Genomic DNA, 18423 nt, shown 5'->3' with positions numbered 1-18423 from the left:
TTTCACTTTGTGCTCTTGAGCTATGCCAAGGATTAAGCTTGGTGTTTATTTTTGGTTATGCATGCACACATCCGTAAGTGTTTAAGTGATGATCTGCTGTATAAACATCTTCCTCAACACTCAAGAGTTCTCAGAGCTGCACACCTGTGTGTGATGTGGCTCCAGCCACGCCCTGCTGATACCAGTAGCAAGGAGGGAAATGGCCTATCTGGTCTGCAGTGACAGCCTCCAGGGCCAAGACACTGAAACCGCAGGTAGAAGCAGTTTGGCCTCCTGGAGCCCCAGGATATATTTGACACATCCACCCCCAGAGCCCCAACTACCCTCCCTCACTCCCTCAAACCAGCGGTGAGGGGACCCCCCACCTCCACCCCTCTCTCAGGGTCCGGAAAGCCGGGAAGCACTGGAATGTCGAGTTCTCTCACCCTTTTGTGCCTAGGTGTTGCAAACCACTGGAGGACAGAGCTTTGTGCTTTGATCTTATGTCCCAGTCATTCTTTAGCACAGAGGGGTGAGTTTAAATTAAATTTCTTTCTCTGCTGATAAGTTCTAATGGGCCTCAGAAGGTGAATAATTATGCAGTAACATTTCATGGGTTGTTGGAGTGGGAATTCCCACTGTGCTGTCACCAGGAACAGCGTTTCCCTTGTATGCTCAATGCTAAATGAAGCTTCGCAAGTAAGCCACAAGTGTCTTTCAAAATCTCGCTGCAGATGATCTAATTCTCCTCTGCTCTCACCTTTCTTGCCCTTGCAAAGCAGTTTGGCATCACTTTTAAATTTAAGTTTTATTTGAGGCAAAAGTACTTTAAAAATCTCTACTAAAGGATCTTATATTTGAGTGTAAAATATTTTTTGCTTTGATGATTAAAATGCATTCCTATCAAGACAAAGTACACATTGATGAAAGCTGAGGCTGCATTTTCCTGGAAAAGGGCAGACAAGCCACCTGGTATTATTTGCCTTCGAATACTTGGACTTAGTTTTGCCATCTCTTTTCACTTATTTTTGCAATTTTGTTCTTTTTTGCTTGCTTCCTGAGAAAAAAGGTCAAGATCTGGAGCTGCTGCAATCATGTTCTAAACCAACATGGTTTGCCGTTCAGAAATGGACTTTCTATGGGGGAGGGGAAGGTTAAAAGGCATTAATGCATTGCTGCTTCATTCAAAATGGCCATCTATGTATTAGAAAATGTAGGCTTAATTCTTTAAGATTCTGATTTATATTTAACTTTCCAAGATAGATAAGAAACAGCACCAACAGTTGAATATTTAAATGGATCACGACATTTTGACATTTTAAAATCAGACATTTAGTCTAAATCAATCTAAATTTGTAATTTAAAAACACAATGGAACTTTTTATAGTTTTCTTTTTTAAAGAAAATCCTTTATATCTCATTCACATCAGTGTTTCATTGCTTAGCATTTTCCTTGTTTACTTTTCTTCTCTTTAAATTTCTTCCTTTAAATGAATTGAGAGCCTACAGGTTTGAAGATTTCTAAATCAACACGTAGAAACTGGAGCCTGCTTATCAAGTTTTCACCCCACTCTTGGCAACTAATTTGAAAAGGCCCAAACAATGAGTTGATTTACATTATGCACATTTCCCCCAGTACTCCATGTGACTGTTGAAAAAAAACCTTAATAATTTATCTAGGGTTATCTTTATGTCTTTGAGGGAACAATCCTCCTAGCTCTCAGTTTTTTAGCCATTCCATTTTAAGCACTGAAATAGAAGAAAGAAAGTACATGTCATGCCCTCCCCCTGCGCCAGAGTTCAGGTGATTGTCTGATTCAACTGAAAATAAAGGATTTGTACTGCCCAATTTTGCACCCAATTTAATGTCCCTAATTATTTGGGTACCCTATCAGGTTTCCCATCATTTAAGGAAGTTTTGTGCTCATTCTTCTACACTGATCAATGCTTCACTTCTTTCTTACATACCTGTCCCTTAGTTTGGCTTTTTTTTTTTTCCCCATAAGCACTTCCCCTTTCAATTAAACAAACAATGGCCTTCATAAAGGGAGGGGGAACCTAGTAGGTGGAAACGCATTGAAGAGTATTCACACTGATTTAGTGAATCAGTATTACCAAGTTATTAATATTCTTTAACAGGATTTGACTGTAGATATATGAAGTTTCTATTTAAGGGATAATCATTTTTATAACATTAAATTATATTTCTCCCAAACCTTTAAGAAAATAAGGTTCTTGTAGGTGATAATTCAGTAGCTCTTGTACTATGAGGCTAATTAAGGTTTGTTCTTTTTCCCAATAAATAATGACTTGGTCTTAAAACTGTAGTGGTTAAAGAACATGTATATCATATTTCCTTCCCTAAACAGTGACATATTTTAGTTTATTATCACAATCGAATGTTGTAATAGTAATGAATAGAAAGCAGCAAAACAGCCTTGTAAATATTTTGGTAACAGAACGTTATATATTCTTCAGTTGCACATATTTTGTAGAAAGCACATGATATAACTATTTAGCATATAATATTTGAATAGCATATAATAGTATAGTAAATATTATATAATTATTAATGTGAACATTCTTTGCTTAGTGACATGTTCACTTGAATGTTTTAATATGTATTAAAATCAGAATCAGTGATTTTCCCAGGGAAATTAGAATCAGTGAAGTGTCCTACTCTTAAAATTCTACCTGTTGTTTTCCAGAGAAAATTTTAGTTCTGAAAGAGGGGTAAAATACTGATCCCTTTTGTAGAAAAATGGTATTTATGTCTGAGAAGTAGTTTAGAAAACTTTTATTATTTTATACTCCAAAAGCAAAGGTATTTTTTAAACTTCATTTTTTAAATTAAACTCTTCATTTTGGAATAATTTTAGATTTACAGAAAATTTGTAAAAATAGAAGAGCGAGCTCTAGTAGTTCTCTATATTGTTACCATCTTACATTATATGGTACACTTGTCAAACGTAGGATATCAATGTCAGTATATAATTTTTCAAAATAAAGACTTTAAACAAATGTTGCAGTGCACATCAGTCAGTGGTAGATTGTAGCTTAGGAAAGTGCTTTTTTTTGCTTAGCTTCTTATGGCCAACTGGGCTATGCAAACGCTATGTACCACATTAGCAAATTTACCCAGAAAGCTATTCCTCAGGGATATGTTTTAAAAATATAGCTTCTCAGAGTAAAAAAGGTTTTTTAAAGAATTTCTCTCATAGTTAATTAAAATCTAAGAAGACATATCTAGTTCAGTTTTCATTTTTATTTCATGTATGGAAGTATCAGATTACATTTTGAATGGCTGATAATTTTACCCCAAATTTTCAAAAACCAATGTTCTATTTGTAGCCTAGACCTGCTTTTTATTCTATAATTTAAAATGACATTTAATTATTATTGTCCATAATATAGAAACTACAAAAGAGAAATAGTCTAATGGTTCTATTTATTTCCTCCAAATTTTAAGGTCACTTTTGCTAAGGAACTGAGTTTCTCAGAATACTAAAAGCTTTACAATTTAAAGGTTGGGTCTTTTTGTTTGTTTTAAATGTATCTCATACAGTCCATGGAACAATACATTTGCAAGGGTCTTTGTCTTGTTTGAGTGAGATTATAAGGAGTTCATAAAAAAGGAAAGTATTCTTTATTTCAAATGTATTTTTACTCTACCTAGGGTTGTTGGGTAAAATATAAGATACACAGCTAAATTTGAATTTTAGATAAACAACAAATGATTTTTTAGTATAAGCATATCCCATGCAATATTTGGGACATAATAATACTAAATAGGATATGTTTTTTTTTGAAATGCAAATTTAACTGGATGTCCTAATTTTTCATTTTTCAAAAAATGAAATTCATGTATCTATAAGGACATGATAAAACATAAAATATATTTATCTAAAAATAAAAGGCAATATAAAAACAGAGTAACTCATGCCTGTTCGTGAAAATGCTAAGCATGGCATTCTGTACTATTTTAAAGGGGAAATGGGAGGCATAATAAAGTTAAGATTTACTTATTACCTGTAGGGTGAAAATATAAAACTGGTTTTCCTATTACTCTTTTCTGTTTCTTATTTTTCAGCTTGTTTGGCTTCATTTGGGGCTATCCTAATACATTTAAAATACTAGTACTACTCTGCCATACTAAGAAACTACATTTACCTTGTTTTCAAGAGAGTAGTATTATGCTGATGTACACTGGTCAGCACCTCCTCTCTTCTTTCTAATATTAATGCTATTAAAAAAAGAGGTATCTAAAAAAAAAAAAAAAAATTCCAATTTCTGTTCATTAGATTCATGCAGTTGAGACCTTATCCTGAAGTTTTGCTTCTGAAGTTTCTTTTCTACAGATACTTTACACCTACATGCTGGTTTAATTCCTCTTACTTCAATTGCATAAATGTGGACTCCTATGTTTCCAGAACTCATATATAAGTTGTAACAGCAGTACTACATATGAAATTCAGTTGGGAGGTATTCCACAAATTATGACTAAATAATCAGAAGTTAAAGTTCTCTACATCAGGACAGTTTGTTTTTCCTTCTGTGGTAGTATTGCTATAGGGCATAAAGATAATATGCATTTATAGCTTCATGACATTTTCTTAAGAAGCAGTCCATTATTCTATGGTAACAGTTTTCTCTCTTATGATTCATTTATACTATTAGTTTGATTTTTCTAACAGTTTCCCATTTCTTGATAATTATTATTTGTGATTATCCCCAGAAATAGTAAGTAAAGGTCTGTGTAGCCTAGACACAGTACAGGCTAATAAGAAGTGAAGGGGAGAATGAACCTGGCATTTGAGGTTTATCCATTGTAGTTTCACACAGAGCAAAGAATAAGTAAAAGTAATATTAACAAGTAATGTATGCCAATCAGATAAATTGTCAAGAACAATACAGGCAGTCTTTTTACCCATAAACGAGGAATTTATTGAGGACCATGTTTAAAAGCTACCCCCTCCGAGTTTCCACTTTTCCTAGGCTCTTACTGTAAGGGTTCAGAAGAAAACTAGTTAAGTGGGAAGTTTAGGAAATTTTATTTTGGAGGCTGCCTTGATTGTAGCACTTCCTAGAAAAGTAAATTGTAAACAAATTTTCACACATTATCATACTTTCTTTCTCCCACTTTAATTTGTTTTATTAATACCTTTTTTTTTTTCCCCCAGCTGCACCTATAGCTGGCATGTGGAGGTTTAAACACATGCAAGAATAAACCCATGCCTCAGCAGTGGCCTGAGCCACAGCTGTGACAATACTGGATCTTGAACCTGCTAGGCTACCAGGGAACTCCTGTATTGTAAAAAATGTAACTACCTCTGTGAATTTTAATGGAGGCACTCACATACAAATGGAAATTTGTCAAATCACATTACCTCAGTTCTAATCTAAAGACTTTCCATTTCAGTAGAAGTTTTAAACTTCATTTTTTTGGAGACTATTAGATGCTCAATGAAGATATTCTAGAAAGTACAAGAAATTGTGAAGAAGCAGAGAAAACAAATTATCTTAAAGCCACTTCTGAGACACAATAATTATGTCTTATAATCATTTTTTATATGTGATTTTTTCTTAGATACCTCTGTAAGAATATACAACCTTATTCCCTAATATTAAAATAAATTCCCCTCACTATTTAAAAATTATCTGCAGGAGTTCCCGTCGTGGCGCAGTGGTTAACGAATCCGACTAGGAACCATGAGGTTGCGGGTTCGGTCCCTGCCCTTGCTCAGTGGGTTAACGATCCGGCGTTGCCCTGAGCTGTGGTGTAGGTTGCAGACGCGGCTCGGATCCCTCATTGCTGTGGCTCTTGCTTAGGCCGGCGGCTACAGCTCTGATTCAACCCCTAGCCTGGGAACCTCCATATGCTGCAGAAGCGGCCCAAAGAAATAGCAAAAAGACACACACACAAATAAATAAATAAAATAAAAATTATCTGCAAACATAATTTTATTTTATTTTTTGCTTTTTAGGGCTGCACCCTTGGCATATGGAGATTCCCAGGCTAGGGGTCAAATTGGAACTACAGTTGCTGGCCTATGCAGATCTGAGTGACGTCTGTGACCTACACCACAGCTCATGGCAACGCTGGATCCTTAATCCACTGAGTGAGGCCAGGGTTTGAACCACAACCCCACAGCTCCTAGTCGGATTTGTTTCTGCTGTGCCACAATGGGAACTCCTGCAATCATAATTTTAAACTGTTATAAAATACTGTATGGGCCTATGTATCAACATTTTACTACTTCCCTGATATGCAAAGTTAGTTTGTTTCCAAATGATTGAATATCCTTATGCATGACTTTTTGTTCTAATTTCCGATTATTACCTTAGGATACTATAAGGGGAAGGAATTCTTGAGGGATAAGAACATTTCAGAGGCGCTAGATAGAGATGACCAGATTACTGTCCCTGAAGTGTGTAGTAGTTTCTACTCCAGAAAAAAGCGGTTAAGAAAACCATCCTTGAGTGCACTGAATTCTTCATTTAATAAGGAAGAAATGAATTTTATTGCTTTAAGTTGCAGATTTCAAATTTCTAAACTTTTCTTCCATATGTTTATTTGCTATTTGTATTCCCTGTTTTCTGAATTGTCCTTCCATGGTTTTGTCATTTTCTGAATGAGTTGTTTACTTGGTTGTAAAATCAAACAGATGATCTAGGCCAATGGAGAACATTCTGGAAAAGGAGTGCTGGCTCTAGAAACAGAAACTCTTCTTCAAGCCTTTGCACCATACACTTTCCTTCAATTGGAACCTGCAAATCAGTTTTCTTTTCTTAGTACTAGATTAACGCATTAAGTGGGCAGAATGGAACCTAATATATGCTATCATCTTACAAAAGAATTTTGGGAAACAATCAGTTCTATTTCTGTCACATGGTACTAAATACGGATTCACTTGAACAAGTTAGTTGTAACTGGTTGAAAGCTAAAAAAAAAAAGGATTCAATCAATGAGTCTATAGTCTGCCCCCAAAAAATGACTTAAGATTTTTATAGTTAATTTTTCTTTACTGAATTTGCTAAGTGTATTGGTTTCTGGCTGCATGGAACCACAGAACAGACCTATAAAAAGAGTTCATTCATTTATGGCCACCATAGAAAATGAGTTTGATTTGAATCAGCTGTCATAGCAGGATGAAGAGGTCTATTTAAAATTTTTGCTACTTTATGGCCAATGGGCAAAATAGTGTCCAAGTCAGGTCTATTTAATCACTGATTAATTGTTAAAGGTTTTAAAAAGTTTTTTACATAATTGTACATAATTAAAAGTTATTCTTTTACAAGCTTGAAATAATACCTATAGGGCATACTCATTAGCCCTTGCAAGGAATGCTTAAATCCAACCACTAGAGAGTCTTAAACTCTTGAGTTGTTATGAGAAGGGAAGAAAGAAGAGGCTGAGTAGATTGGAACATACATCATATCTCTAATATAGCCTCAGCTTGTATTGAGGAAACAGTATCTCATAGTGACTATTTTATTTTATTTTATTTTTTGCTTTTCAGGGCTACCCTTGTGGCACATGGAAGTTCCCATGCCAGGTGTTGAATCAGAGCCAGAGCTGCTGGCCCACACCACTCCACAGTAGCACAACATGGGATCTGAGCTGTGTCTGCAACCTACACTACAGCTCATGACAACACTGGATCCTTAACCTGCAGAGCAAGGCCAGGGATCAAACCTGTATCCTCATGAATACTAGTTGGGTTCATCACTGCTGAGTCACAGTGGGAACTCCTTCATAGTGATATTTTAAATGATATGTTTGCTTTTCTTCAAAACTTTAAAAAATCAAATCAACAGATTCTGAATGCCTATTTTGTGTTCAGTACTTTGGGTTAAAAATAAGCTGTAAGCATGATCATGAATCACAGTCATAATTTGAGAACTTACTTATAATTGTAAAACAAAAGTAAGATATTTCTTGTGTTCCTTAAGGAAAAAAAATATTTGAAAAAATAAAAATCACCCCATCATCCTGACCTAAAATTTACTATTTAAAAATTTGACAGTATGTAAACATTATAGTATTATAATTTAAAAATGTTCAAAGTGTGCTAAAATAACTTAAATCTTGGTCTGTGAGTGTATATGTATTTACCTGGAATTAAGCCCAATCTATTTTACTCTAAAATATTTATAAAGGGGCAGTTTAGTTTGTCTTCCAAATAAAGTTGATTAAAGTAAACTTAAATATTCTCTTGTGTATAATAAACTAATACAATTCACTGATGTTGCTAAATAGACTTGTAAAAGTAACTACTTTCTTTAACTATATATAGGAAATTCTGAGTACCACCCCCCCAAAAAATGGATACAAGAGCCTATGCCTTTTAAAAACTCTATTGCAACACTTAAACCTGATTTCTTTTTTTTTTTTTTTGTCTTTTGTTGTTGTTGTTGTTGCTATTTCTTGGGCCGCTCCCGCGGCATATGGAGGTTCCCAGGCTACGGGTTGAATCGGAGCTGTAGCCACCGGCCTACGCCAGAGCCACAGCAACGCAGGATCCGAGCCGCGTCTGCAACCTACACCACAGCTCACGGCAACGCCGGATCATTAACCCACTGAGCAAGGGCAGGGACCGAACCCGCAACCTCATGGTTCCTAGTCGAATTCGTTAACCACTGCTCCACGACGGGAACTCCCAAACCTGATTTCATTAATTGTTCTATTTATGCTCCAGTTTATAACTTCTATTCATGAATCTTATATTTAAAATCTCTGATTGTGGAGACGGTTTTTTAAAAATTTTGGTCTAGAATAGTGAGTGGTTCTTAATTTTGTTGTTAACAAACCCTTTGAGAATTCGTTGCAGGCTGTGGATTTTATCTTAAGAATATGCTCATCTTAGCACCTCTCTGATACCTATCAATGGACACTAGATTTAGAGCCAGAGAACTTAGATTTAGAACTTGAGAACTTAGTTTGTTTGCACTACTAAAATGCTACATGTTTTAGAATAGTTTTACTTGAGTAAGTCAAAGAAAGTGTCTTTTATATTCGCCGCTATAATCCACCTTGATAAAAGAGAATGTAGGAGTTCCCGCTGTGGTGCAGTGGAACCATGAGGTTTTGGGTTCCATCCCTGGCCTCCCTCAGTGGGTTAAGGATCTGGTGTTGCCATGAGCTGTGGTCTAGGTTGCAGATGGCTCGAATCTGGCGTGTTGCTGTGGCTGTGGCATAGGCCAATAGCTGTAGCTCCCACTGCACCTCTAGCCTGGGAACCTCCGCATACCACGGGTGTAGGCCTAAAAAGCCGGAAAAAAAAAAAGCGAATGCAGAGAAAGGAGATGGTTAATTTTTTTGGTTTTTTTTTGACAGACTGGAGTTTCTGTGACGATTCCAATATTTACTAAAAGAGCAACTTGAAATACATAACATCAGAGAAAAGCCTGGGGGTGTTCTCCTTTACATTTCATAAGGGTATGATTAAAATTTTGTGATGTTTGCACTTCTCTTGCTTGTTCTGCTGGGTTTGTGATATACTAGTGGTCACTCCAAATGTTTAAATTATGTCTAGGTTAATGTCATAGGTCTTCTATTAATATGGAAATAGATAGAATTTTATAGTTCATCATTAAACATCTCACTTTTACTTTATTTTATTTTTCCGGCCATGCCCATGGCATGTACAATTTCCTGGGCCAGGGATTGAACCTGTACCACAGCAGTGACAACACTGGATCCTTAATCCTCTGAGCTACCAGGGAATTCCTAAACATCCTGATTTTAAAACAATTTCATTACTGAAGCTGCATTTATTTTTACAATATCTGGAAAGTCATTCATATGAATAGAAGCCTCGGTATAGTTGAGCAAACCTGAACCACTTTTGATGACTCCACCTTAGCCCACACAGTACCCAATGCATATGTTACTTTTTTTTTTTCTTTTCAGCTGCAACATTTGTAAATCTGCCTTGGTCTTTGCATGATACAGCTATCAAGATCTTTTTTATCTTAACTGAAGAGAGGAATGATGCATCAGCAAGTGGGCTGCAAATGGAACAAAGAGTTATGATAAACACCCTGAAAATAAAGATAGCAGGGGTGATTCAACAGTGAGAGACAATCCAGGTAGCCATCAGGGTCTAATCTTTTTCTACACTTGAGTGTGTGTGTGTGAATGTAGGGAAGACAACTGTGGGGAAAAGGTGCTATTGCTAGAGCAGCTAGCCCTGCCAAATTGTTTCTGGATTATGTATAAGAATTTTTTCAGAATGTGAGTGGGCAGGAAAAAAAAATCAAGCTTCACATCAGAATGTTAACCAAAGAGGAACCATGTACCTCTGTATTTTTGCAGTGTAAGGAGGAGGCATACAGCAAGTTATTTTCTAAGTTTACAACTCCAATAAAAAAAAAAAATATGTATTTTTGTCTTTTCCCAGCCGTGTCTGCAACCTACACCACAGCTCACGGCAATGCCAGATCCTTAACCCACTGAGGGAGGCCAGGGATTGAACCCGAGTCTTCATGGTTTCTAGTCGGGTTCATTAACCACTGAGCCATGACGGAACTCCTACAACTCAAAAATATTACTTAACCATTTCAGATTCCATCCTAGAGGGCTAATGGGTTAGTTGAGTGTGGGTTATACAGTCTGATTTTCTGAGTTGAATCCTCATTCTATCACTTCCTTTGCATTTGGCCTTGGGAAGATTCCCTAATTACTCCGTGCCTCAGTTTCCCCATTTGGTAAAATCTGAATAAAAGAACGATTCTTCTTGTCAGTAAGTTAATGCCTATAAGGCTCAATCATAGTGCCTGATAAATGTATGCTCAATGAATGTGAACTTAATTTCTTAAGTTCTATATAAAAACTATATATAGTATAGAAAAACTAGAACTTATAAGCCTAGCTTATTTTATTGATCTTATTATTGCTACCACTAATGAAAGGAACATTCCATTTTATAATGGAAGGCATTCTGTTACCTTCAAGGTTTTCTCCTTTCTCCATCCTTGTGAGCCATGTTGACCTTGCTCTTACTTAATGACCTCCTCTTCCTCTTGCTTTCCTTTGGTGTCCTGCACATACCATCCTGCGAAAGCCAGGCTTTTCCTGTTTGGCTTACATGTTGCTATTAACCCATCTCTTCTCAGAGATTTAGCTCTAGGAAACTAGAGACTAAAGGAATTTATAAAACTAATGTAGGCAAAGGTGTAACTCTGCTTTAACTGGGGCCATGGAAATAGGAATTTTAAATTTGCACATATTTTCTTAGGTTTTCTGAGTATTTGATGGTGGAATATTTTTTTCTTCCAGTCCTAAACTAATTGCTTGAGTGCATTACATTTTTTATTGTTTCAGGATTTTCAAGTGTTTTTTTCTTCTTTCTTTAGTTGGTTATTTCTCTTTCTCTCTCTTTTTTTGCTTTACAATTGTCCATAATGTTCCAGTAATTTAACAACTTCAGCTCTTCCTAGAATCTATTCTTGACTCTTTACTGGGCAGAAATATTTTAGCCATGTATTACATTACTGTGACGTAGTAAAGTCGATGATCAAACAAAATACCTCCATTCAATAGCAAATTTTACTTGGCTTACAAAGAATAGCATTCCATCATCTACTACATCTACAAAAACAGATTGGTTTACAAGATCATTCTTTCCTTCAGTTTAATAATGCAGCAGTGACTGAATTCATATATAGTTTTTCACACCTAATTGTCTAACTTTTGCTTTTTTGAAATCTCAGGAAACATCTTATTAAGCAGACCTTCAAGCAGTTTACAAAGAAAAACATTTCGTAGGATTGAACTGGACCTTGATAATTAAGCATAAATCATTAAGAAAACATGCCTCACAAACTCTATTTATTTACTTATTTATTTTTGTCTTTTTGCCTTTTCTAGGGCCTCGCCCGCCCGAGGGATATGGAGGTTCCCAGGCTAGGGGTTTAATCGGAGCTGTAGCCGCTGACTTATGCCACAGCTACAGCAACGCGGGATCTGAGCCTTGTCTGTGACCTACACCACAGCTCTCGGCAATGCTGGATCCTTAACCCACTGAGCAAGGCCAGGGATCGAACCCAAAACCTCATGGTTCCTAGTTGGATTCGTTAACCACTGAGCCACGATGGGAACTCCACAAACTCAGTTAGATTGATGATGCTTTTCAGCAAGTTTCCATAGAAGTTATACTCATGGATAATGTACTTTGGTCTAAGAAGTGTGTCTCTTTTTCAAAATTTTTTAGAATGTAGAATTCTCATGTTTTTGAAATTTTACCCAGGTAAAAAGTGTCCAAATCCACAGCACTTATACATGTAAGTAATACTAAAGGAAAAACATATTTATACATCAGTCTGAATTCAGTCTTACTATTGTGGTATGGATGTAGAGAATATATTTAGGGTGTGGCTGGTTAAGTTTATTAGACCATGTAACTCCTGCCAAAACTTCAGTTTTATCCTTACACGGACCTGATATACTCCTATGAGCAATGACTGATTCCTCAATTCATCTAGCCATCTTCTTGAATAAATTGTGGAGACAAGTCCTTGGTGCTATCTATGATGGAGACTTTAGGCTCTGGAGTTAGGTAAGGGTGTGAATTCCAAAGCCAAGTTGTAACAAATTTTAATCTTCTCAGACTTCACTATTCTTCTCTTTAAAGAAACATAATGTTGGAGTTCCTGTTGTGGCTCAGCGGAAATGAATCTGACTAGTATCCATGAGGATGCAGGTTAGATCCCTGGCCTTGCTCAGTGGGTTAAGGATCCGGCATTGCAGTACGCTGTGGTGTGGGTTGCAGACATGGCTCCGACCCCGAGTTGCTGTGGCTATGGTGTAGGTTGGCAGCTGCAACTCTGATCAACCCCTAGCCTGGTAACCTCCATGTGCCTTGGGTGAGGCCCTAAAAAGGCGAAAAAGAAAAGAAAAAAAGAAAAAAGAAAAAAAAAGATAATGTTAATAAAATGTGCCATTATAGGGTTGATATGAAGACTAAAGAAACAGTGTACAGAAAGTACTTATCCCATGCCTATGTGAAAAATTTCACAAAAATATTAGCTCTCATTAGAAGCAGTAGTTTAAAATGGTTTTAGGAAAGTTCAAAAGCATACAGAATCAGAAGCATGTGAAAGCTCATATATTTACAATATTAAGAAGTTTGTTTTTACTTGCTAGCATGTAATATAGCTATGTAGTGAACAGAGAAAAAGGTTAAGAAAGTAGAACTTAGTATAAACTTCTGTTCAATAAATCTAGTCTCAAGATAAAAGGAAATACCAGCAACAACAGAATCTGGTAGCAAAAGTAAAGAGAGAAAGACAAATGCATTCCAAATCCTGGCTTAGCAATGAGGATAGGTAACATGTTGCAATGGAAAAAGCACAGGGCTTGAAGGCAAGTTATGTGAGTTTTTGCTCTCATCAACAACATATGATGATGTTGGACTGGGTATTTTCAGTGTTCTCTTTGGGCTTTTATTCAATGGAAATCTGAAACAAAATAAAATAAAATAAAAAAACCTCGTGTTCTCCATGGAATGAGTTTAAATAGATAGGCTTTGTAGTAGGCTGGGTGTTTTCCCAAAGATGTCCACATCCTAATTCCTGGAACCTGTGAATATGGTTGCCTCTATGTCAGAAGGGACTTTGCAGAAGTGACTAAGTTAAGAATCTTGAGATGGGCAGCTTATCCTGGATTATCTTCATGACACAAATGTAATCACAAGGCTCCTTCTAAGAGTAAGAGAGGAAGGTCAAAGGCGAGAGAGATGAAGATATGAAGGAAGCAGAGATCTGAGGAATGCAGGCCGAGGAACATGGGAAAAGAACAAGGAATGGTTTTTCCCTAGAACTCACACAGACTGATTTTACTTTTTTTGACCTCTAGAACTCCAAGATAGTAAATGTGGGTGTGTGTGTGTGTTTTTTGGTCTTTTTGTTTTTTTCACCCGAGGCATATGTAGGTTCCCAGGCTAGGGGTCTAATTGGAGCTGTAACCATGGGCCTAGACCACAGCCACAGCAACTTGGGATCTGAGCTGCATCTGCTACCTACACCACAGCTCACAGCAATGCCAGAGCCTTAACCCACTGAGCGAAGCCAGGGATCGAACCTGAAACCTCATGGTTCCTAGTTGTATTCATTAACCACTGAGCCACAACGAGAATTCCAATGTGTGTTATTTTAATTCACTAAGTTTGTGGTAATTTGTTATAGCAGTAATGGAAAAGTAGTACAGGTTTTATCAGTGTGGTTTTGCTAAACTGAATCCAGTTGTGTTACCTGAGGTACTATGTAGTGATCCATGCATTCTGAAACATAATTATGCTTTTTAAATGAGCTTTTACATGTCTTGTAATTATCACTTCTAATTTTCCCAGTTTCCTCCCTTGACTGGTTCTTATGAATGAATTTTCCAGACAATCTATGATTCTACTTTACTAACCCTGTTAGAATAAGAGCTCAGAATTAAAATAGTGAATACACAGAATTATTACAGGAAATATTTTCATACAATAGGTCATATGCAAAGCACTCTGCATGTACTATGAAACTGACACATTGAGTAGGTTAAAAACTAGGTTATTAGCTATGACCTAAGTTGACTTAACATAAAAACACACAGCTTATTTTAAAGAGTGGCAAGATATAAAGTAGGTTGATTGAGTTATAAAACAGGTGTGACATAGTGGTTTATTTCTTTTCATTACTATCTGTGCCTTATGCCTCTTACAGTTGTTTCCATTCTACTGGTACTCTCATTAGCATTTCAATTATTTTAAGACTCAATGAACAGCCTCCCTCGCAGGAAGAGAGGGTGGTACAAGGATAAGATGTGGCAATGGCTGAGGGCTACTACAATATGCTAACATTTAAAGGATGACTCTGATGGATACTGACCTCTCTGGTCAGCTGCCTTCACTATATTTAGGACTTTCTAGGCCAGGTGTTCAGAGGTTCCATTCCATTGCCCCTATGTTCCCCCCTCGCCACGAATGGTACTTCATGTTTGTTTCTTGTAACATATCTAAGCCGAAAGGTAAAGGAGAAGCAGAGGGCAAGAGTGCTTGAGCAAACTTGAGTCAGCCTCAATAAGTATTAGGCTGAATCATGACTGGCAGAAGTCACTGTTTTCCCGAGACCAGGAAGTCCTTGAGAGGGCATGAGTAGTAATATAGACAGAAGTTTTGTGGGAAATGAGGCCCACAAGCATCTGAAAGAAATTTGTCAAGGTAAATTCAGGTACTAAAATATTTCAGAATTAAATACATAAACCAACTTTTACACTAGGATAAAAGATTAAAATTAATTAAGTTAAAGTAAACCTGCCATGTGGTAGAAAGGAAATATTTTTATGGACTTAAGCCATCCCAGAATAAAAGTTAACCATCCAGTAGGTCACTAAAGATTGATAATACCCATGACAAGGAGATGGCAATATGTGATTGCAGAAGCAAAAACAATTTGCAGCCAAACAGCTTATTTTTTCAGTAAAATATAAGCCTTATTTTAGTATCAGTAATGCACATTTGCTATGATGTCCTTTTGAGCTGAATCACCTTGAATATCTACAAAATCTAAGGCACTATAAGAAGACAATGCATTTTAAAGTTGCTGATTTGGTGTTCTGAATAATATGGCATTCATTACTTTAAGCCTTTAAGTAAACAATAAACCTAAACATATTATTATTTAATAATTAATTTATAAGAGCTTTAATGGGTGATTTCAAATGTAAAACCTAGACTTAAATCTGCTAAAGTACCTTTTCATTTTATTTTTTAAAATAGAAATCTCAATTCCTAATTTAGCTTCTTTTTTAGTTACAGAATACACTGCTTTAAGAAAAAGTATAAGGATAATATGAGAAAAAGAATGTATATAAATGTATAACTGGGTCACTTTGCTGTATAGCTGAAATATACAGAACACTGTAAATAAACTATAACAAATTTGTTTTTAAAAAAGAAGAAGTATAGGGAGTAAAAGACTTCGAAAATTGATAGGGTGTGTGTGTGAATGATTGTTCATTTCAAAGAGATTTATACAAGTATTCCTTAAATCCTGAGCTCACTGAAGTAATTCCTTAGCTGGCTGGAATAATTCTGAGGACAAGGTGCTTTGATTCTATTAAACCCATTTTTTTTTTTTTTTAAATTTTCCCACTGTACAGCAAGGGGGTCAGGTTATCCTTACATGTATACATTACAATTACAGTTTTTCCCCCATCCTTTCTTCTGTTGCAACATGAGTATCTAGACATAGTTCTCAATGCTATTCAGCAGGATCTCCTTGTAAATCTATTCTAAGTTGTGTCTGATAACCCCAAGCTCCCGATTCCTCCCACTCCCTCCCCCTCCCATCAGGCAACCACAAGTCTCTTCTCCAAGTCCATGATTTTCTTTTCTGAGGAGATGTTCATTTGTGCTGGATATTAGATTCCAGTTATAAGTGATATCATATGGTATTTGTCTTTGTCTTTCTGGCTCATTTCACTCAGGATGAGAGTCTCTAGTTCCATCCATGTTGCTGCAAATGGCATGATGTCATTCTTTTTTATGGCTGAGTAGTATTCCATTGTGTATATATACCACCTCTTCCGAATCCAATCATCTGCGGATGGCCATTTGGGTTGTTTCCATGTCCTGGCTATTGTGAATAGTGCTGCAATGAACATGCGGGTGCATATGTCTCTTTTGAGTAGAGCTTTGTCCGGATAGATGCCCAAGAGTGGGATTGCGGGGTCATATGGAAGTTCTATGTATAGATTTCTAAGGTATCTCCAAACTGTTCTCCATAGTGGCTGTACCAGTTTACATTCCCACCAGCAGTGCAGGAGGGTTCCCTTTTCTCCACAGCCCCTCCAGCACTTGTTATTTGTGGATTTATTAATGATGGCCATTCTGACTGGTGTGAGGTGGTATCTCATGGTAGTTTTGATTTGCATTTCTCTTATAAATCAGCGATGTTGAGCATTTTTTCATGTGTTTGTTGGCCATCTGTATATCTTCTTTGGAGAAATGTCTATTCAGGTCTTTTGCCCATTTTTCCATTGATTGATTGGCTTTTTTGCTGTTGAGTTGTATAAGTTGCTTGCATATTCTAGAGATTAAGCCCTTGTCAGTTGCATCATTTGAAACTATTTTCTCCCATTTTTTAAGTTGTCTTTTTGTTTTCTTTTTGGTTTCCTTTGCTGTGCAAAAGCTTTTCAGTTTGATGAGGTCCCATGGGTTTATTTTTGCTCTAATTTCTATTGCTTTGGGAGACTGACCTGAGAAAATATTCATGATGTTGATGTCAGAGAGTGTTTTGCCTATGTTCTCTTCTAGGAGTTTGATGGTGTCCTGTCGTATATTTAAGTCTTTCAGCCATTTGGAGTTTATTTTTGTGCATGGTGTGAGGGTGTGTTCTAGTTTCATTGCTTTGCATGCAGCTGTCCAGGTTTCCCAGCAATGCTTGCTGAATAGACTTTCTTTTTCCCATTTTATGTTCTTGCCTCCCTTGTCAAAGATTAGTTGACCATAGGTGTCAGGGTTTATTTTTGGGTTCTCTATTCTGTTCCATTGGTCTGTCTGTCTGTTTTGGTACCAATACCACACTGTTTTGATGACTGTGGCTTTGTAGTATTTCTTGAAAAAATTAAAATGATATGTTTTAAGACTATTTTAAGAACAATACAGCAATTTTAAACTTTTGAATTGTGGCAGTCCTTAAAAGCAGCAGGTCTCTACTCACTTTCTGCCTTCATCAGCTGAGAACCCCACATATCCTTGTGTACTCTTTGGGACCCCAATTTTCACCATGGTTGCTTGTTCCTGCGAAGGCAGTGACTAAGAATGCTTCCTGTAGATAATCCTTTAAAATCTTTTAAAATGCACGTAAAAAATTATATTGGGCTCTCAATTAGACAGGAAAATGTTTTACCGACATCTGTAGGTATGACTGTGGAATTGCCATGGATAGGCTCAAAGAGAACTTCGGCATTGCAGGTATTTGTCAGTCTAGGAGGCATTACAGAATTGCAATCTGAGCTGCTCCTGCTCTGAGGATTTAAGCATATCCTTATTAGACTGCCCTTTCCCTCCTGCCTACCCTACTCTGGAAAGAGAAACCACCAAGGGCTTTACATTCACACTGAGCAAAAAGGGCCACAGGGCTTTCAGTGCCAATGTTTTTAAACAATACTTCTGATTCTCAATCTCTTAATCTTATTTTTATTTTGCATTTTTTTAAAAAATGGCATAAAACACAAATGTTTTTTTTTAATTTTATTTATTTATTTTTTCCACTGTACAGCATGGGGACCAAGTTACATATACATGTATACATAATTTTTCCTCCCATTGTCGTGTTGCAGTGTAGGTATCTAGACATAGTTCTCAATGCTACACAGCAGGATCTCATTGTAAATCCATTCCAAAAGCAAGTTTGCATCTGTTAACCCAAGCTCCCCAATCAACCCAGTCCCCCCAC

The 18423-nt window shown here is 36.6% G+C and overlaps 1 protein-coding gene across 2 annotated transcripts in view; it reads right to left on the bottom strand.

Annotated features, from left to right (window-relative positions):
* ABCB5 (ATP binding cassette subfamily B member 5) overlaps window positions 6123–18423 on the bottom strand; it is a 131094-nt gene continuing 118793 nt past the window's right edge. Inside the window, exon 28 of one of the 2 annotated variants that reach the window (XM_021063420.1) lies at window positions 6123–6172. In XM_021063420.1, the coding sequence (XP_020919079.1) occupies window positions 6134–6172 (39 nt within the window). In that variant the 3' untranslated portion in view covers window positions 6123–6133. The remainder of the gene's footprint in view (window positions 6173–18423) is intronic. The other variant, XM_021063426.1, reaches the window with a different exon arrangement.

The sequence above is a fragment of the Sus scrofa genome, chromosome 9 (genome assembly GCF_000003025.6).
Source record: "Sus scrofa isolate TJ Tabasco breed Duroc chromosome 9, Sscrofa11.1, whole genome shotgun sequence".
Lineage (NCBI taxonomy): Eukaryota > Metazoa > Chordata > Mammalia > Artiodactyla > Suidae > Sus > Sus scrofa.
Note: the sequence above shows the minus strand (reverse complement) of the source record. Positions and strands in the feature narration are given on the sequence as shown.